The sequence below is a fragment of the Gymnoscopelus microlampas genome (assembly GCF_963454915.1).
Source record: "Gymnoscopelus microlampas genome assembly, chromosome: 12".
NCBI classification, from domain to species: Eukaryota; Metazoa; Chordata; class Actinopteri; order Myctophiformes; family Myctophidae; genus Gymnoscopelus; species Gymnoscopelus microlampas.
Window position 1 is genome coordinate 23,488,132 of NC_139949.1, and position 21,841 is coordinate 23,509,972.

Genomic DNA, 21,841 nt, shown 5'->3' on the forward strand with positions numbered 1-21,841 from the left:
TAACCCCCCCACAGACCAATCAGAAGCTGCGGCGCCTGGGTGCCCGCCCCGACGGTCCCGCCCCTTGGAAATAGCAGTTTTACCAGACTGAGAAGCGAAGTGAGAAAAACATTATCCACCGAACAGAGCGAATCAGTCGGGATTCCAGGCTAGTGTAGACCCCACGATCACTTGAACTATCCCACGGGGCTACAATATGGCGCAACCCCACCTAAATCTAAAAAAGATTTGAAAGGAAAGTAACTTGGGCTTTTGGTAATATATTAACCAGGTACTTTTTCACTTTTAGTAGAGTATTTTTTTATGGGAGTAATTGCACTTTTAGAAGATTTCTAGTACTCTACTCGGTACCCACCCCTGATTAGTGAATGTTTGTTGTCAGAAAACATTTGACTCTGAGCTGACATCTAGTGGATGCATTGCTTAACATCCATGCCAATGTAAAGGATACATGGAAGTATATGAGCAGTGACAGTTACACTGATGGAAATGGACATATTTCTTTTCATATGCAAAGATGCATAAATTAGCTTTAAGTCTGCATTGATTAACGGAGGTTTGTTTGAGTGTGTGTGTGTGTGTGTGTGTGCATGTGCGTGTGCGTGCGTGTGTGTGTGCGTGTGTGTGCGTGCGTGCGTGCGTGCACACGTGTGTGTGTGGGTGCGTGTGTGTGTGTGTGTGTATGCATGCGTGTATGCGTGCGCGTGCATCCGTGCATACACATTATGTATAGGGGAAATATACTTATAATTTGACGTTTCACTTTTCCATTCTAAGAGTCTTCCCCAACATTGTTTTTCATGGGTGGGAAATAGAAAAGAAAATAGATGGCACATTTATGTTATGTATTTCAACACACACACACACACACACACACACACACACACACACACACACACACACACACACACACACACACACACACACACACACACACACACACACACACACACACACACACACACTGACCACATGATCAGCTGACTAGCCGGGTAGAATGTCACTTTATCTGGCTTCTTGTACTGAAAGTCCGAACATAAAGTGCTGAGTGAAGATTCTAGAAGGGTGTGGCTGCAGATTCAGACGCTGCTCTGGCTAATGAAGCCGTGAGCTTGACGAGCTTTTCAAAAGATGTGTCTCCACTCAAGTGTGAATAAAAGGCCCTTTGCAGACCCTTTATTAAAGTAGATGTATGTGTTTGGTGTGAAAAAGCACACAAGAAATAGTTTTTGTGTCTGTGTGGGCATGTTTACCTCCAGACCTTTAGTGAGCCATCCAGCGGCACTAGTAAACATGTTGTTCTATTTCTCTTCATGCCGACTGTAGTTTGGACATCAATCAAATGCCAACTGTCGTCGGACATCAATCAAAGTACTGTATCAGCCTCTGTACCGTGTCACTCTTCTATACTGTAATGTAGATCTGTGCCTTCTCAAAAATTTTCATGCCAGGGACCCCCAAATTGATATATATTTGTCCGCGGACCCCCATCTGAAAATGTGTTGTGCCAGGGACCCCCAGAAGCAAAGATTTGTGTTTGCTAATATAGATTAAAAAAGTAGAAAGATTTTAGAAAAATAGCAGATCTACAAGCTCATAGCGAGGCACTCGGTGCCGCGCTATGAGCTTGTATATCTGCTATTTTTGAATAGCCAAAGTATAAAAGTTTAAAATGATTGTGATGCTATATTAACACATTTTGCTGGGGACCCCCTGGAACATCCCCAAGCACCCCTGGGGATCCCCGAACCCCACTTTGAGAACCAATGATTTAGATCACTGGTTCTCAACGTCTGGTCTGGTCTGGGGACCACCAGGGGTCCAAAATACACTTACGGGTCTATAACTCGGAGAGTGTACAAATGGAACCAGAATAGAATAAAGAGGATTTTACGGTGTAGAGATAAAAAGAAGAAAGAAATTGCATTAAATGGAGGTCCGTAGCCTAATGCATATCAATCTGGGGGTCCTTGAACTGAAAAACGTTGAGATGATGTAGATCGTTCCAAGTGGGAGTATGCAGCTCTGATGATGGCCATGGTGACTCAGCACTACAGTATAGTCATAATTGCCTAATACTTGGACATTTGGATCTCTGAACATTATCACTTTTAGCTGCTCAGAGAGAAATCTGCCAAGTTCACCCCTGTTCAATTTTCTTTGACTGGATGGATTGTCTTTTTCACTTTTCATCCCAGAACCGAGCCAAAGTACACCGCCATCAAACTGTTTTAAGTGCGTTTCAACCACTTATCCACTGAGCTACTTAACCACAAGAAAATTGTGAATGATTTTGAAAATAGCCGACCTACAGTATTCACAGCACGTCGTGCTGCAAATTGTCGAAATAGTTATTTTTTATTTTTTCGCCTATAATGACATGCCCAGTGCCAAGTTTAAAGTGGTTAAAGTCGAAAAGTAACATTATGTGTTAACTTGTGTGAATCTATATTTGTCTGAATGACAAGCGGACCTGTTAAGTTACAAAGATATATAAGTGAGCACCTGCTCATCCTGATGCATAGTGTTTGTGCAGCCATAACGTGAGGTAGATTGCCTTGGGTGAGGCCGGCAGCAGTTAATGCAAGCCCATCCATCATCTGGCTCAGTGAAGGAAGGAGATTGCAGGGAGTCCATACGGTCAGCATTAAGCCTCATTCATACTTAGCTGTATGGCGGTGTCGCACATCGAATATAGTAAATCTACAAGATCATAACACGTCAAAGCATGACGCGAAGTCACTTTGTGAGCTCGTAGATCGACTAGTTTCACCCTTTCCGGTGAAACTCCTCGCTGTCAGGAAGAAAGAAGCAGCTGGTGACTCCATGTGTATCAGAGTAGACGTGGGAGCCTACACCCTCTCCGGGCCAACAGAGGGTTGGAAGAGCCCAACCAATATATCGGTTTGGCGGATATATCAGCCATTTTTTGGATCAGGGATCAGCAGTTGTTGATGCGTCCCGATTTTTAAATACTTAAGTATATTAAACAAGACAAGGATTATTTATCCTGCAGGTCTCAAAATTGTATTTGGTCACATACTGTATGCTCCCAAACTTTTATCTGTGTCACCTTGAAATGTTACTGGGGGCTTTTGTGCGAGTGCAAATAATGGTTGTGGTGCAACCCTTTTGGTCTTTCTTTTTCATGTAATCTTTGAAAAAGCAACAATGAGTTTATCAGTACAGAAAGGATAAAGCCATAGAGTCAAGTTACATAATGCAGACATCTTTATCATGGTTGGAGACATTCTCCATAGACAGATATTAATATTTTTTGCCTGGATAGGACAAAAGCTGGGAGCTTTTGGGGTATTTTAAGGTCAGCCATTCTTTTAGATTAGTTTTGAGTTTGGGTAGGGAGTCGAGATCTTCAATGGGTTTTAGTAGATCATTCCACATTTTGGTGGCAGCATAGTAGAAAGCATTTTCTCTATATCGCTGTCAATAAAGGCAACAAATAAAATTCCTCAAAATATCTTTAAAAAATATATATATTGATTGATTCATATTGTGATATTCAGATATTTCATCAGCAATAGCATTGTTATATGCAACCTTTTTAACAGATGGTCCTTTGTTTATTTACCAGCTGCCACTCCCAAGTTGAGTTTGTTTGTCCATTTCCTGTTCTTACTGTATGCATGCTTTTACAGCCTCTGGGCTTGTGTTGTTGACTATTTTTACATGGGATACTAGTGAAATATTCATGGACTCCCCGTTTTCTCCATGAGCCACTACACATAAGTGTTGTCCCTGAATTATTGAGGAAAACCCAAGTAAAGCACAAACCCTATCAAGAAATACAAGTGGCCTGCTACATACAGTACAGTAGACTGCCAGATATCAGGCTCTAATACTGTGACCCCGGCAATGAGCATACCTTTAATTATGTTGTTTTACTTCTATATTTATTTCTATATTTATTTATTTAATACCTAAAATCCTTTTGAAATGTTTTGCTCCAATATGCTCTTATGTTGACTTGAAAGGAATGCTAATAATAAAGAAGGGCATTTAGCATAGTCAATACAGTATATAATAGAAAGGAGAGATTCCTTAAGTGTGTGTGTGTGTGTGTGTGTGTGTGTGTGTGTGTGTGTGTGTGTGTGTGTGTGTGTGTGTGTGTGTGTGTGTGTGTGTGTGTGTGTGGGTGGGTGGGTGTGTGCATATATATATATATATATATATATATATATATATATATATATATATATATATATATATATATATACAGTATATATATTTGATATACTGTATATATCTATCTATGTGTGTATAGGCATAATTCTATTCTATTTCTTGAATTACACTCAACGCAAATGTCATTTGTCATGAATCATTGCATTGGTGTGGTTTATATTTAGTGGATTGCTATTATCAGATCACACAGAATCTCAGACTTAATGTGCTGCTTTGAGGCAGTGGAGGCATCAACACAAACAGAAATGAGTCTCAGTGCATCTGAGCATGTCATTTATGTGCTCACTTGACTGCCCATTACTTCTGCAGGCACACAACCCTGTGAGACTCACTCTCTCTCTGTGTGTGTGTGTGTGTGTGTGTGTGTGTGTGTGTGTGTGTGTGTGTGTGTGTGTGTGTGTGTTTGTGTGTGCATGTGTGCGCATGCGTGTGTGCGCTCTCTTTACTGTGAGTTCTTCTTGTGCTTTTGCTTTTATGGGGCATGTAAAGGGATGGGCGGCCAGTTCTGTGCGTTCATGTGTTTCCCAGTGAGAGTAGCCTACTGTATATCAAGCACTGTACTGCACATTCCAGTATGGCATTCTATTCTTTAACCACTTAAACCCTCTATTCTTAGCAAAATGGACCTGAGTTGCAACTGTACTTGGACCCCTTTTTTCCATCTACACCAAATGTCTTTGCCAAAAATAGCCGATCTACAAGCTCACAACGCGTTGCACTGCAACGCGACACGTTCTGAGCTTGAAGATCTGCTATTTTTGGCGAATGTTCCCACCAGAATATGGACGCTGGGGTTCAAGTGGTTAATCCAGGGGTTTTAGAATAGTTGGGAATTACATGATTAGTAGCTGTAAATTTGTCTCAATCCTTATCACCATTCCCCTCACAAAGCTCATTTACCCGGTTATTGACTGGCTTTGCTATCCAGCAGAGCTGGTGAATGGTAATCTATTCCTCTCTTTTAAATACGCGTCAGTCACCCTGACACCCACACTTTCACTCTCTCTGATTCTATAGCAAAAAGTGGGGGTGCACACGCACGCACGCACGTACGTACACACACGCAAATTATTAATTTGTCAGAATATGAATTGAAAATTAATGAACGAATGAATGAATGAATGAATGAATGAACATAAAATGCTATGATTCAGATTCTATATGTCTATAGTTCTATTCTGTTCTATTCTGTAGGACTTGCTCAGGGACACTTGTCACTGAGCAAATGGAAATTGTGAATTGGGTGCCATTCGCTGTACATCTTGTGCCTTGAGCCAAAAGTTACACAAATCCATAATGAGACACTGGAAGTTTGAGCTGATATTGTTCTATGGTCTATGGATTTTTATTTGTACAAAATGTACACAACGTTCTGTAATGATATTAGTTAAAGTGGTTAAAATCTAAAATGACACTCCCGGATTGAATGGGTTAAGTGGTCAGATGGGTGGGCCGCGAACGCTTTCCATATTTTCAAGTGTCTGGTACCACTGCAGTGCACACAAACAGAAATTGAACTGCTGTGAACCGGAGATGGAGGACATTGTGAACAAATTCTGTTAACATTCAAAAAAAAAATTGTAAGTGACATTTTTTTGGCCCAGCACAGACAACTGAGTTTGATTTATAAAAGAGAGACACTATGTGAAAACACTCTGTCATTCATTTGTTCTGAGAGGTCTGAGGTCCTTTGGAACTTTCACATTATGCACCGAAAATGCTGACTAATGCTATGAGCTCAACTCACTGAAAGGCAGAAACAAGAAGTCTGAAAACGTGTTTAGAAATAGAATGATATGGAAGCATGTGCTCTTGATTCCAATGACCCCCAAAAGACTCTAATAATGTCAGGTCCTCAACTTTGGAACAGATGATGAGCAACTATTGCATTGCATGTGTCCCAGACTAAAATATCTTCATGACATTGATACGTTATTCATTGGATGCAGATACAGTGTGATTTGAAAGCAGGTCCAGGGCTATCTCACGTACTGAATGTCTGTGATTTAGTGGTACAAGCAGTGGTGGAAAGTAAGTACATTTACTCAAGTACTGTACTTAAGTACAAGTTTGAGGTAATTTTACTTTACTGGTGTATTTCCAATTGTCTATACTTTTACTTTTACTCCACTACATCTCAGAGGTAAATATTGTACTTTTACTCCACTACAATTATTTGAAAACTTTAGTTACTAGTTACTTTTCAGATATAAATTATTATATTATAAAACATACATTAAACACTTTAGCCCTATTTTATACATAGGCTATTTGAAAATTGTGAAGCGACGCGTTGTGAGCTTGTAGATCTGCTATTTTCAAACATTTTAGTACTTTTACTTTCGATACTTTAAGTACGTTTTGATACCAGTATTTTTGTACTTTTACTCAAGTAAATTTTTAATTCCGGACTTTTACTTGTAACAGAGTACTTCTACATTGCAGTATTGATACTTTTACTTAAGTAAAACATTTGAGCACTTTTTCCACCACTGGGTACAAGTTTACCCTGGTGACCTAGTGACGTGGTCATATCTGCGGTCGGTCAAAGCGGTACTAGAGCAGGAAGGCCCTGAATACAGTAGAAAAGGGATGGAACATGACAGACACATGAGTACAGGACTGATGTCATGCTCCGTCAGTGTCTCTGAGTATCAAGCCCCACCCTCTTTTCATTTTCTTGCATCATGTCACTAACATTCACACTACACAGCACATACAGACATTGTCTTGACCATTTCCTCCAAAATGGCTTTTTTTTTTAGACATTGTTGTTTAAGTTTTGTCCATATTCAATAAATGCCGCAGAATGCACCTGAAAATTACTGTGGAAAAAACGTTATCTAAAACTCAATATATCGTTAAAAGCACTCTTCAAGCTTAAATTCGAGGTTGAAATGCAGCACTTGTAGAGAACTATTTTCCAGGCGTACCCTCGAAGAAGGTAGATGCAGATTATTTTAAAACTATAAGCTAATGAGTGTTGCAACTGAACATTGTATACTATGTCATTTCGTTTTTGTAATGTTACAGTTATTTACGCATTAACTCACAGCAGGTTGTGATTATATCACATAAAGGTCATTGTTTGGCTTGACAACCGCCTCAACTGTGATATAATCACTATATATCATGGCCTGAAGACAGGCATTGCTTTTATAAAGTCGTTTTCAATAATTTCTACACAATTAGGTATTTACTGCCTACACAATTGGTTGCAAATTGAGTGATTTGAGATATGATCCATTATTGTATACAGTAAGTAAGTAGGTTGGAGGGCTTATTGTCTGTATCAGCCAAGAATGCGGGGGTCTATCCCCGTTACAATGCGCTAGACCCCTGGCAGATGGATTGCTGAGGTGGAGCACCACAACTACCAATTATATTATAGTATGATAGTTATTTACTATATCGTGTTTTGTACAAAGTGCTGTACAGTGTATAGTATAAATGATCTACCCACTGTAAATGTATAGATTGAAAACATGAGATGTTGTTGGGAATCCCTTATAAACATGCAAAGCCTCCCTACTACTCAAGCACTCTCATCTCTAACACACAATATGGTATACCAATTGATATGCATTGCATTCTTTTTCATGATAATTATTCAGAGAGAGACGATGAACCCATTCTATTATTATTGCCCTTGATTACAGAGTTCTATTCATCTTGTAAGGATCAAATCAAAGGCCGCATTTCAAAGGAACCTCAAAATGCATCCTTCAGTGGTGTCTTTTGATGCAAGCCTTATGTGTTGAGCATGTTGTTTACATGTCTGTATGTACACAACATACAGTACGACCAGAATTGTCAAACACTGAATTCAAATGATGGGAACTCTAACTTTGGTCATTTCTACATAGAATGTGCTAGGGAATGTTTTTGCGTTGCATTGGTTGTATTTTATTCAGTACCTTAATATCCAGTAGTATTAAAAGACAAATGTTTTTAGAATTGGACTGAATTTGACCGTCATAAATATTCATTTTAGGTGGAGAAGCAAGCTAACGGCATAAACCTGCAAGCCAGCCATGTACTTTAAGTATATTGCGTTTGTATGACGTGTGTTTTTGCACACCTGCTTTCTTTGGTACGTAGGAGAGGGAAAGTAAAGCTAAAAGAGAGTAGTTCACCTACATGAAAGTTTATTAACGCAACGTTTCGGTCAACCGATCTTCATCAGACATGATGGAGGTACAGTATGTTGACCAAAAGGCTGCATTAATAAACTTGGATGTTAGTGAAGACAGCGTTCCCATAACTACTCTCTTTTAACAAGTGCATGGCCATCATTTTAATCAGGATGTTTATATGCATCCTTTCTCATAATATACCAATCATAAGCTGTTGTCCAACACAGATCGGGATAGAGGAAAAAATCTGCTACTATCACAAAATGGACACATCTTTGGGAACATGGTTATTATAAGGGTTTTATATCACAATACTTAAGTTGCGTAGACGTATCATGTAACCCTTCTTCCATGCCCTCATTTAATATCTCTCATCTCGTATTTCCCTCAAGTTAAAAGTGTTCCATATCAGAGGGCTGCTTAGTGCTTACTGTGTGAGGGGATGTTTATGGTACCATCCAGCAAATGGAGGGCTGTTAAATTGTTGATGATGCTGAGTGATGATGTCACACAGCATGATTCAGAAGCTGTCCCCCCCAGGATCCATTTTTATGGTAATGGCCTGGGCATCTGTCTAACACACTGCTTCCCATTCGTACTAACACTGCGCTCTCTCTCTCTCTCTCTCTCTCTCTCTCTCTCTCTCTCTCTCTCTCTCTCTCTCTCTCTCTCTCTCTCTCTCTCTCTCTAATTACAGGCCAGCCCCGCCCCAATAATAGTCAACACTGATACTTTGGAGTCAGTACCTTACGTGAGTTTTCTTTTTATTACAATTTTGGGGGGACATTGGGACAAAGTATGTACAAATACATCATTATCGTTTTAATGGAATTACTTTAAAGAAAAATAGCCTCTTCCTTCCAGGTTTAAGGGAAACTGAATACACTGAACTGCAGTGTTTCATTGCAGAACATACCATATCTCTGTAACACAAATGAGGTTGTTGTAGTGAATTATTGATGAGTTTTCATAAATAAAAGACTGCACTTTGGTTAGGGTTAGGTAATGTCACAAGATGAATAAACAAATAATATATTCTACAAATTAGGCTATGCAGAGTGTTAATCTCACTTGTTATGCATCCATTGTCACACTAGAGTGAATTAGTGTAAATCTCTGGATTTTACCGTGTACATACTGTACTAGGAGGTGGTAGTTCTTTTTGCGTGATAAAGTTGGCAGGCGTTGGGGCCATACTAAAAGTTTCTAATATACGACTGCTTCCATGGCAGGCAATGAGAACTCTAGATTATGTCTGCCAGTGCTACTTGCCAAGCAAGCAAATTCTGTCATTTGGTATGTGATATGGACCTTGAGTCTGAAATAAAGATTGAATTGAATAGAATTGATAGTGAAGGTCTAGACTAGTGTTTCTCAAACCTTTTAATGTCAAGGACCCCCATAACTCTTGAGAGTGTACAAGGGTCCATTTGGTACACTCTCAGAGTTACCGACCTGTAGAGGTCCATTTGGAACCCCTCAAGGAACCCAGAGGGTCCCTGGACCTCACTGTGAGACCCACTGGTCTAGACAGTTATTTTCTCCTGCCAGGTGACAATACTCATACTGTTTAGCCGCTATTATGCAGCTGAAGGGAACTTGTCTACAGTATGTACAGTAGATGCTATTTCTTTTTTTTAAAACAGCACCAGACCCGCTCAAACGACTGGCTTACACTTAAGGCTCTACATGTTCAGTCTGAACTGGGAAAACCTGCTTTCTGCTATGATGCTCCAGTTTCAGGGAACAATCTACAACTCGCCCTAAAAATTAATGCCCCAATATGGACAATTTAATAAGCTGCTCTCAAATCGCCCTACTTCACTATGTAACTGTTTTTAACTTATTTTGTTGTGGCTGTGTTTTAATTGTGTTGTATGTGTCTTATTTGTAGATTTTTGTTTGTGTAATGCTTGCAATGACAGCCTTGCAAATGAGAGTAAACCTCAATGCTCTTTTTGAGAATAACTAAAGGTTTCAATCAATTATCAATTACATTTAACATAGTCAAAAAGTGTGAATTCTATGTGAAATTGTGCTCTTCTTCATGCTATGCTAACTATGTTTTTCAATGTGCTGTGACAGTTTTAAGCTTCCGTGAGGTTTATACAAAAAGCACTAAGAAACAAATGAATCCAGACTGATGTATTAGTACTGTATAATCCTATATGTCAAGCTCTTAATAGCTCTTAGTGATTAGCATGATAGCCCTCCAGCATCAAGACAAAGATTATGCACACCTAGTGATAGGTGACAAGTGTGTACGAGGAAGAAATACACTTCACATAGGAAGGATTCTAGCATAGAAAAAGGATTATTGATGCATAACACCTTCACATATGCCTGTGTGCTGCTGTTCCTGTTCACATGCATTATGAAGAGCAAGTGCTTGTTGCTAATTAATCATCTCAACAAGAAACAGGATGAGACAGCATCCCCCTTGAACACGTTCGTTGTGTTCTGAAATAGCGTAGCTAATGTTGATAAGGAGGTAGACATTCTACTTTCCCCCCTTGACGCAGGGCCTATTTAGCACAAAAATGTTAAGCAGCCGTGGGGACCAGGGACGACCATACTGGATTTTTTGCATCCCAAACTCTAAAAAGTTGCTGTAAATCTTAGCTGGGTGAAGATTAATTTGAAGATGCACCTACCCAACCGTTTAATATTCCTATAGGCTCTAATGATATATTTTTATGTTAAATTCTTTCTGTGTTCATGTACAGTACATTTACATACATGTACTGTATGATGCAATTTAATAAATGGAGCACATATCTTGGCTAATATTTGTCTCTTTGGTCATCCTTTTCAGGTCAATGGGACAGAAATTGAATATGAATTTGAAGAAATCACACTAGAGCGGGTGAGTACTGTACTGTATGGCACATAATAAAGCAATGTTTCTGGTTAACTTTTCATTCATCTCAGCACCACAGTACTACTGTCTCTTATCTGCTTTTAACATAGATGGACTTTAGAAGATCCCTACTGATTCAATAGTGTACATAGAATTGAATCATTCAAAGCTATTACAAATATCCAGTGTCACCAGCAACATGCAATGGCATGCAATGGCCTTTTTTTATTTGGCAAACAATGGAACAGGAGCGTACACCAGTAGTGAGGAGGTGCTGACCACGAGAGATATACTGTTGCAAAGAAAAGAGCTTGCACAGCTCGTAGCCACGATGCAATAACTTTCTTTTATTTTTATTTTACGAACATTTCGACACAATATAGGTCTTCTTCAGGGTATCGTCCCTACAGTCATTTTCGGACCCAGCTTAAAATGACTGTGAAATTATATTCTGTATACTACAGTAAAAACAGACACGAGTGATTGATAACCTAAGGCTGATAACAAAGGTTAATTCCACCAAGAGCGTTAAGGAAGCCTGCACTTGGGTTTGTTGGAGATAAGCTTAAATCAAACAATGGTAAGGCAGCTATTCAATCACCACTGAAGGACTTAAGTAACTATATCGTACATCTTTCCTCTCATCTGACCAAAATAATTACATTTATACATTACATTTATGCTTATTTAATTACAGCACAGACATGTCACCTGAATCTTGTTGTGTTTTCGATTCAAGTAGCACTGTGACCTTAATTGATATTTGATATGGGATTTGATATAAGTGGCCTTTGTTGAGTCACTGCTCTCTCCTGTCCACTGCCACAGGGTAATTCAGGGTTGGGCTTTAGCATTGCTGGAGGAACAGACAACCCGCACATTGGAGACGACCCTGGCATCTTCATTACTAAGATTATCCCCGGAGGAGCTGCAGCCGAAGACGGGCGCCTGCGGTCAGTATATCCCATGTTTTATGTTGAAAACCTTAAAAGATACTCATCATTCGATTTGTCTTTCTTTTTCTTTTCTTTTTTTGCAAGAATAAATGTCCAACATCTTCAGAAAAATACAATATTGGGGGCTTCAGAAAATATTGTGGGCTATCAGTTAATATGTGTGTAATTGTCATTTTACCATTACACTGATGTTGGAGACCTCTTTTGTAAGTGAGACCTGGCCAAGATGAGGCCAAAACTGTATAAAGATAAGAACAAAACACAAGATAAGAACAAAACGATGACAGAAATGTGCAGTGCAACAGATACATAACCCAAGAAGTTAAAATACAAATAAAAATATCTAACAGTATAGTATTAATACTAAATGTTTTAAAAACGTATGCCTTTTAAAATCTGTTAATGAGAAGATGATGATCTCTAGTTAAGTTTTACCTGCAATTCATTCCACGACCAAGGACCTTCATCAAACCCATCTTCCTGCCTCAAATGTAGGCATAGTTATCATGAATAATATTTCACCATTAAAATGGGCATATACTGTAGTAGATATATACGTATGTACAGTGTCAACAGTATTATCACCATTATCAACAACCAGCTCCTATCCCCCACTTTATCGACAGATATATTCATACAGGTACATTTTAAAACTAGAAAAAGTGCTCCTCGGAGCACAGGTCTCCGCCAGGTCAGGTAGGTTATTGTGGGCCATCAATGTTTCGAAATTTGCCAATCAGGATGGAATATGAAAGATCTGAAAGAGCCAATCAGGATGGAATGTGTCAAATCGGACAGATCCGTCTTGATCACATAACCATAGAGATCATGTGTACCGATTTGCGTGATGTAGGGATAAAATCTGTGGTAATATTAAAAAAAAAGTGTTTTGCAAAATTCTACCTCCTGGTGACGCTATAACAGGCCGATTTGAAAGATTTGGGGCAGAGGTTCTGATATGGCATCCAGGGAGTGTGTGTGCACAGTTTCGCTGCCATCGGGCCAACGGTGCGGGAGATTAGCTGTTAACAGACAGACGGACACATGGACGGACGGACGGACAGACAGACAGGGTGCAAAACATAGTGTCTGCCAGGCCTGGTGGAGACAATAATGAAAATAGCTGATCTATAAGCTCACAGCGCTTCACAACGTGACGCGTTGTGAGCTTGTAGATCTTATTTTCACTACTTTTGTGTGACACTCTTGAACAGGTGAAGTAGGGCATTCATTTATGAAAAAACATAAAAAGTTGAAATGACGTGATACACATTGTGAGCTTGTAGATCTGCTATTTTCAAATAGCCAATGCATGTTTGAAGTGCTCATGTGGCCTAGTCGCTTCTTTTGGGCTTGTTTTCACAGACCTGGTTGTTTATTTCTCTCACAAAATGTGGCAACACTGACCACTGAACCTCCTTATCCCACCCCTTCCAGAGTGAACGACTGCATCCTGAGGGTGAACGATGCAGACGTGTCGGAAGTCTCCCACAGCAGGGCGGTGGAGGCCCTCAAGGTGGCGGGATCCATCGTCAGACTATATGTGCGTCGCCGCATGCCCATGCTGGAGACAGTCATTGAGATCAAACTCATTAAAGGACCAAAAGGTGGGTGATCCGGTAGTTCAGGGGTCTAGATTTCATAGATAGTGTCATAGAATTTTTGGGGTATTTTCAGACATTTAACCACTTAAACCCCATATGGTTGAGCAGAGTCCCTCAGGGATCTATGCTAGTGTCTTTTATGCTTTCTGTTACTGTGGTGAAAGCTTTTGCTGAAAATAGCAGAACAACAAGCTTACAACGCGTCGCAGCGCGACGCGTTGTAAGCTTGTCGATCTGCTGTTTTCTGCGAAAGCTATCCCCGCAATACGAATGCTGGGGTTTAAGTGGTTAAGCACTAAAACCCTCAATACTTGGTCTGCTCTTTCTTACCTCTACAGTACACCAAATCTCTTTGCTGGAAATAGCAGATTGTTATCGCTGCGACGCGATGTGACCGTGTAGATCTGCTATTTTCTGTGTATGTTCCCCCCAGAATAGTGATGCTTGCATGGGTTCAAGTGGTTAATGTAAAAGAAGATTTGGTGGCCCCCCTGTAGTAGCTCTGAGGAAACCCTCTACACACTCACTCATTCACTCACACATGCGCACACACACGTGTGTGTGTGTGCACACACACACACATGCGCGCACACACACACTCACACACACATCCTCAACGTAACCATAACCAGTTAATCCTCTATGCACACAGGGCTTGGCTTTAGTATTGCTGGTGGTGTGGGAAACCAGCACATACCTGGAGACAACAGCATCTACGTCACCAAGATCATTGATGGCGGGGCAGCTCAGAAGGATGCCAGGCTTCAGGTCGGAGACAGGCTTATTATGGTGAGGCATCCTGGGACTCATTTTACTGGGACTTTGCATGTCCACAACACAGATGGCCATTCCTTGAATGAGATTATATTTGGTATATTACCAGGAAATATGCTTACGCAGCACAATCCCCAGAACAATCTTCCTTCAAACAAATTGTGTTTTTTTTTACATTGATATTGTATTGATACAGTTTAATTAAAAGATACAACAGTAGTACTGAGATGACAAATGCTGTTCGATTTATATCACACACTGTACCTATTGCCTTATTTATTAACATTGAGAAAATTGCATTTGATCAACATTTTAATCAAATTAAATGAATAATTACATTAACATTACTGTCACTGTCCCAGCAAACAAAGTGGTCGTCCCACTGGGATTTCCTAACAGTGTGGGGATGTAGTTGGCAGAGAACACGGTGGGTGGTGCTGGCGGCCGGCCTCGCCATTGTTGATGTGCGGCCATTCTCAGAATTTGAATCAACTTTATTTGTCACATCACAGGTTTACAGTTCTTTTGTGTGTGTGTGTGTGTGTGTGTGTGTGTGTGTGTGTGTGTGTGTGTGTGTGTGTGTGTGTGTGTGTGTGTGTGTGTGTGTGTGTGTGTGTGTGTGTGTGTGTGTGTGTGTGTGCGCATCATTTTGTAGTATTCCATGAGAAGAGACAGGACAGAGGTAGTGAGAGCAGAGGGGAAAGAGATAGAAACAGGTTAAATAAAAGAAATAAAGATATACATAAACACATTATGTGATAGCGGATACTGTATACAGTACATTAGCATCTTATGCAGGTGTGTACATGTTATTTTAGAGACATTAGCATCATATGCAAGTGTGTGCATAACGTGCCGCCATGAAGCTGGGTTAAAGGCTGGGTTTCTGACTGTGAACCATCAAAGGTCGCTGTTCTCCGCTTTGTGTATTGGTTCATTTGCACCCAGATAGGCTCCAGTGTCTCCTCAGCCGTGCATTTTACCACATGATCCTCAGCAACTGTGTTTGCTAGATATTTTGTCCATATTTGAATGTTGAGTTCCCCCGCCCCCCGTCCCCCGTCCATTGAGTTCAATGGACAGGTGGTGCCAACTTGGGAGGTTTTCAGCTATTCATTTCAACGGTGTGTCAACGGTCTCTTTCTTCATAAGGATTTCAAAGTAGCAAAAAAATTATAAAACAACTATTACAACTCTCTAAAATGGGGTTTATGTTCATTGGAATGTCACCTATACCCTTATAGTAGTCATGGCAATAATTCTATTTTATTGTCATTCATATGAATGCACCCTAGTAAAAATGTCATTCAGTGTAATACAAAATTATAAATTTTCATGATCACAAGGTTAGACCATGTGTCCACCAATGCATTTTTTCCAAGCTGAAAACACAAGACGCTCATCCAGACTGCCCAAAGTTGAAAATGTTCCAACTCTCTGTGGCCAGATTAAAATGCTACACGTGAAGCGCAGCGCAGAATAGATGTTCTATGCCTCGTCACGCTGCTGGTGTTTCCTGCATAGCGCAAATACGTGGCACTCATACGTTGTGCTATGGAAACTACGCCTTTTGGACATAGCGCCTTATATATCCATACCTGGACTGGCAGAAAAAATTACTAACCAGAAAAAAATTACATAATTTTATTTTGAATACCACATATTTGGGCCACAGGTATATCCCCTTCATTGGATTCTATCAATACAATGAAGTTGAAAGAGGAAATAGATTGGACTACAAGGTTATGAAATACTGTATGTCCCCCGCAAGTTCAAGTCATGACAGCCCAGGTACCCTGTGCATCTCAATTTCCCTGACGTGAGACGGAGAAAGCAACGGCTTCGTGTTTCCTAATGCAGTCTCTCTGTAGTGTAATTGCACCATCCCTCTTGAAGAGGGCCTCTATACGTGCTTAACCACCGCTTAATTCCATTACCCTCCCACCCTCATCCTCTCTCCAGGAGACCATCTGTTATATTCCAGTCTGCTGAAGAAAGGGAGGCAGGGGAGGAGAGAGGGGGGCGACATGCTGGCTTGACAGGCGGAGAACATTGGAAATACAAAGTAATCTCTAATAATAAGCGAACTCCGAGTCCCTACGTAACCGATAGCGACGCGCTTCCCTTCCTCTCTCCTCTGTGGCACAGGTAAACAACTACACTCTGGAGGAGGTGACCCATGAGGAGGCAGTGGCTGTACTGAAGAACACATCGGACGTGGTCTCGCTGAAGGTGGGGAAGCCCACCAATGTGTACTTATCAGATCCCTATGGGCCACCTGATATCACACACTGTGAGTCCTCAACCTCTTTTATAATGAGATCTGAGCTGCCTGGCTCTTATTAGAATGGTTTAGTTTTGGTATAGCAATGCATAATGGAGAGTATATCTTCGCTGTCGGGCGGAAACCTTGTATCTCCATATGTAATCTTTTTTTTTTCATAAATGAATGCCCTATTTTATACTGTTGTATGACAATGTTGCACAAAAGCAATCTCACAACTCGTCAATAGACTATTTCTGCTATTTTAGAAATATTTTGAACAATTTTGAAAATGTTCACCTATAATGACAAGTCCGTCTAAATATAAATATTTAACCAATATTTATAATATTTAATCAAAAGTATTAACAAGACCGGAAAAGCTGACAAACAAGCTGAAAAGCAACAGTTTTGGGCAAACAAGGTTTCCACCATGCAGTGACGATATGTACATATATGTATGCTAATATACATGTATATTAGCCATATGCTGTACATTTCAATGCCTTGCCAGGGTGGGAAGACGGTGAACAGCTGGAATTTATAGATGCTGTATGTTTCAGACTGAGCATGGATCTATAAATGAAACCATTCACAAATGAAGAGCTCTATGTTTCACTGCTTTTGTTCATTCTCATTCACCGTTCAGAGGCTTATATTTTTACTTTGGGATGAGACCCTGTTTAATTGGGATAAACACCGGCGTCCCCTCACATGTTTGACAATAGTTTTCTCTGTCTTCATCCCTCCTTCCTCCCCAGCGTTCAATCCAGCAATGGAAAATCATATCTCTTCTGCCGGCAACAGCGGCACTCTGGAGTACAAGTCTGGTCTTCCCCCGATCTCCCCTGGGAGTTACTCCCCCCTCCCTAAGCACTTACTGGGGGAAGAGGATGTAAACAGGTTGGATGGTTTTTCCTTCTTACGGTAATTACCTCCCTTCCTACCAGAGAAACACTAGAACAACAGGTAGCAGTTTTGTCCAAACCCTGTACCCCATCTGTGCTCCCCTGTCCTCCTGATTTATTGGTGTTTGTCTCTGTGGCAATTAAAAAACAAAAAATAACTATCTACATCAAAATCTCAAAGATCCCATTTTCTCGTTTTTGGGTCACCTGTTCCTCCATCCCCACCAATAAATGTCTTTCCTGTAGTGTTTTTCAAAGCATGGGACCTAAAGAAGTTTGCAGAATGATTACAATGAGTTCCTAAATCCTTCTGTAAAAAAACAAGTAGTGACTAGCCCTTACATATGCATCACATTTTCACAACGGACATTTGTGACAATGTGGGTGCCCAGTAAAACTCAATTTGAAAACTGCTGGCAAAGCCCGATAAAGTCCTGTATTTCTATTGTATTGTCCAGTTGTGTTAGTCTCTCCATATTTTTATGTTGTCTCCAGACATTGTAGTTTATGCCCTTTTGATTTAACCCATCCGCTAAGCATTGGAAAGTTGTGTTGTTTAGTTTGGTCCACAGAGACAGTCTGGCTTCGATTTACGTCACTGCAAATTAACATTTTTGTACAAAACGTTACGTCTGCACCAGGTCTGCAGATCAGCAAGGTAGAAATTGTCTTCTTTCATGGAACTTTTATAGTTGAAGACTGCATGATTTCTACCCCATCTCCTTTAGTAGTGATAGTAAACATACCTTTTTCTGAGGAGAAGTTGGCACTCATGTACATCATCAGGGAGTAATTTCTGTCTCTGTCATTCTCCCTCTCCAGTTTAATCAGTAACTGTCACTGGTTCTCAATATGTTGTCTGGGGACCAACAGGGGTCCTTGAGGGGTTTCCGGGGGTGGCCAGCTAAATTGTAGATAGTTACGAACCAAATGGACCATTACGGGCATGTAACTCTTGAGGGCCCTGTCTTCCGCCCGGTGCAGTGCAACTGTCATTGCAACTTTACAACCGATGCAGTTGTCATTTTTACACCCAGCACCCACGTTGTTTATTATTTAGCGCCCATGGGCATGTTGGTCTTCAAATGAGGTGTGGTCTGGAGCAAACTGGGTGCATTGCTATCTTACGCACAGAAGTGAGTAAGCGGTTGGACCAGCTTTTAGTTGGTTTTATCAGCCGGTATAGTGACGGCGCAGATATTTCCCTACTATTTTGGACAACACAATGCTCAACGCAACAGGTCACCATCAAATTTGTGTCTCCTGACGAACAGAGCGAGCAGCCTTCCATCATGTTATAATAAGTGGTTTAAAAACATCCATCATTATTAAGTTAATATGTGAAGTTAACACAGATGTCTCTTGAACATGAGCAGATTTTAGGCTACAGTACATGTGAAATTTGACCAGGAGCACAGCTGGTCCATCAAATGGTGGTTTCAATCTAAATCCTCCCAAATTCAGCACAATAACACTCATGTTCAACATGGTAGATGACAGTTCTGAGGGACTCCGCATTGAGGTAAAACAAATATTAGTGATCTGGGCCAGATTATCTATATATTGCATTGGGTAAGTGACCGTTTTTGTTGCTCGAGAGAAAGGTATAAAAATAGAGGCATTTACTTCAATTAGTAGTAGCTTACACTTTATTCATGATAGAATATCTTCAGATACCTCTCATCATGTAAGCATGCACCCATTGCATTCTGGCTTTCTTTAATGGTCTCTGTTCAATGGACAGCAGTCGTTAATATCCATAGAGCTGCGACACAACAGTCAGCAGTGTCTGTCATGCTTTAGTTGTTGGTTGAAAGAAGAACATAAGTGAGAATGAGCGAGTGATTATTAAATTGATGATGTCAATATATCATGGATGACATTACAATGTCTGCTAGATGGTCCCACACTTTCACTTTTCCACAGCAGAAAATGGTTTGCTTTTCCTCCAATCCGCCATGTAAATACCAAGCTTAAGCGCAGCTTCTCTTAAAGGAATGGGAAAAGACTGATTGGTTTAAGTAATTAATATAATGCCCAAAACCCATCCATGACTAATTCAGGAGCTTAATACAACCCCTTAGCGCTGTGTGCAGGGTTTTGCGACTAGATACTGTGCGCCTAGATCGGAAGAGTGTACAAACCAAATGGACCCTTACGGGTCCAATTGGTTCAATTTGTACACTCTCAGGGTTAGATTCACTGAAGATTTTACAGTGGAGTATCAAATTGGGGCCCGTGGCCTAATACAAACTGGGGGTCCTTGAAATTAAAAATCACTGCTGCAAGTTATTTCTCACTCATATGTGAGTACAGTTCAAAATGCGTCTCCATGCAGTTTGACCGAAAATGCTGCATAAGTATTCCCCCCCAGCTCAGCCTCTCTCTCTCACCTAATCCCATAACAATCTGCTACAAAGCTGAGCGTCCATGTAATATCAGGGGCATGGAGCCAGTCATCCAGTGTTCGCAGCGGGTGGTTGGTTGTGTATCCAGGCAGGTCTCAGGTGTAAGGTAGGTTACATTTGTGAAGTACAGCCCAGCTCAGCTGCAAGCCGAATTGCACACCGCTGCTTTTGAAGCCTGTTAGACAATGGTGACCTTTTGAGGCAGTTCATATGAGAGATGACAAATGTTGACTGTCAAGCTGTATTTGAATTCTGTTTTGTGCCATAGTGGTTTGCTGTGTGTGTGTGTGTGTGTGTGTGTGTGTGTGTGTGTGTGTGTGTGTGTGTGTGTGTGTGTGTGTGTGTGTGTGTGTGTGTGTGTGTGTGTGTGTGTGTGTGTGTGTGTGTGTGTGTGTGAGAGACAAAAACGGCATTACACTAGACTAGATGTTGTGCACTCTCGAGGGTGGTGAAATAACATGGCGGTGATGAACAAAAGGTTGTTACCAGAAGATGGACCTCTACGTTAAGCTTTGTTCAGAGAAAGATTAGTCCTCCATTCTTTTGAGGCTAAGAGGTTTACCACTTAATTATTAGGCTACACCTAACAGCCTTTCAGATTATCACTCCGACCTGAAGCGTGCCACTCGTCGTGCACCTCACTCTGGTTCACTACATGTACACCATGAACAGTGTCAGGTGAGGTGTTGTCTTCATGGTCTTAGTCTACTTCTATGTAATCTGTTCCTTTGCAATTTGCACATTATTCTGAAGAAATTATTAGAGGTGCAACAGTTAATCAAACTTTAAACGATTGTAAAACATAATCTACAAGCTCACTACGCATCGTAACGTGACATGTTGTGAGCTTGTAGATCTGCTATTTTAAAAACATTGCATGACACTGTTGTGTGACTAGTGTAAAAATTGGTTAATCGTTTCAATATTTAAAAAAATGTTTCTAGTTTATTCGATTAATCAGAAGATTAGTTGCAGCCCTATTCTTCATTACTTGCGTCACTGCTGAAACTGAGTGTGTGTGCTTTAGGGCCTCTTGAGAAGTGCAAGGTTAGAAATTCTCATTCCAATTTTCCTGTCACAAATTGGCAATAATAATTTGAAGCGTGTTTAATCTCCTGAGTCATACCAAGTTAAAAGTTAACAAGTAAAGGAAGTGAAGTGGGTACACTTAGAATTCTAGACCAGTTCACTATACACAGTACAGTCCTGAGAGTGAGGGTAAGGCTGGGTCGGTAAGGGTAAATGAACACTCAGGACTTCGCTGTGTATACTGCTGTGGTCTGAACTGACTCTGTGCCCCAGTGCAGCTCTGCTAATCATGAATGATTTAGCAGAGGGAATGAACACTGACTGCTCTATCCTCTTGCTACTACCACTGATACTGCTCACCTCCTAAATATTCTTACCCCTGGATGATTACAGATGGTTGACCTTCCAACACTGCACATTTCTGTTTGGAATAGTATTAAAGAAGACCCCTCCGGTATTCTTAGCCTTTTTCATCTGTTGAATGTTTTCCAATGCCAGCCCATACAGCATAGTGCTTTACTTTGATTCCTGAGGCACTGTTGACCGACTGAGAACTTTTATTTTCAGAGAGACGTTTAACATTTTAAGCATCTCTTATATGGATTAAATTAACATGATTATCCTGATCCCATTGTCCGGAGGGACAGTCATGCTGTAACTTACTGATTTACGAGGGGGGCAAATTTGGTAGAGAAGCCAC

The 21,841-nt window shown here is 40.6% G+C and overlaps 1 protein-coding gene across 6 annotated transcripts in view; it reads left to right on the forward strand.

Annotated features, from left to right (window-relative positions):
* Positions 1-21,841, forward strand: part of dlg2 (discs, large homolog 2) — a 221,729-nt gene that overhangs the window by 170,862 nt on the left and 29,026 nt on the right. For all 6 annotated transcript variants that reach the window (XR_014602005.1, XM_084074833.1, XM_084074834.1 and 3 more), the window contains 7 exons: positions 9,037-9,090; positions 11,155-11,205; positions 12,028-12,152; positions 13,593-13,762; positions 14,412-14,548; positions 16,682-16,826; positions 17,558-17,723. Coding sequence is in view for 5 of the 6 variants with exons in the window: in XM_084074833.1 (XP_083930959.1) it covers positions 9,037-9,090; positions 11,155-11,205; positions 12,028-12,152; positions 13,593-13,762; positions 14,412-14,548; positions 16,682-16,826; positions 17,558-17,723 (848 nt within the window). In the remaining variant the exon portion in view is untranslated. The remainder of the gene's footprint in view (positions 1-9,036; positions 9,091-11,154; positions 11,206-12,027; positions 12,153-13,592; positions 13,763-14,411; positions 14,549-16,681; positions 16,827-17,557; positions 17,724-21,841) is intronic.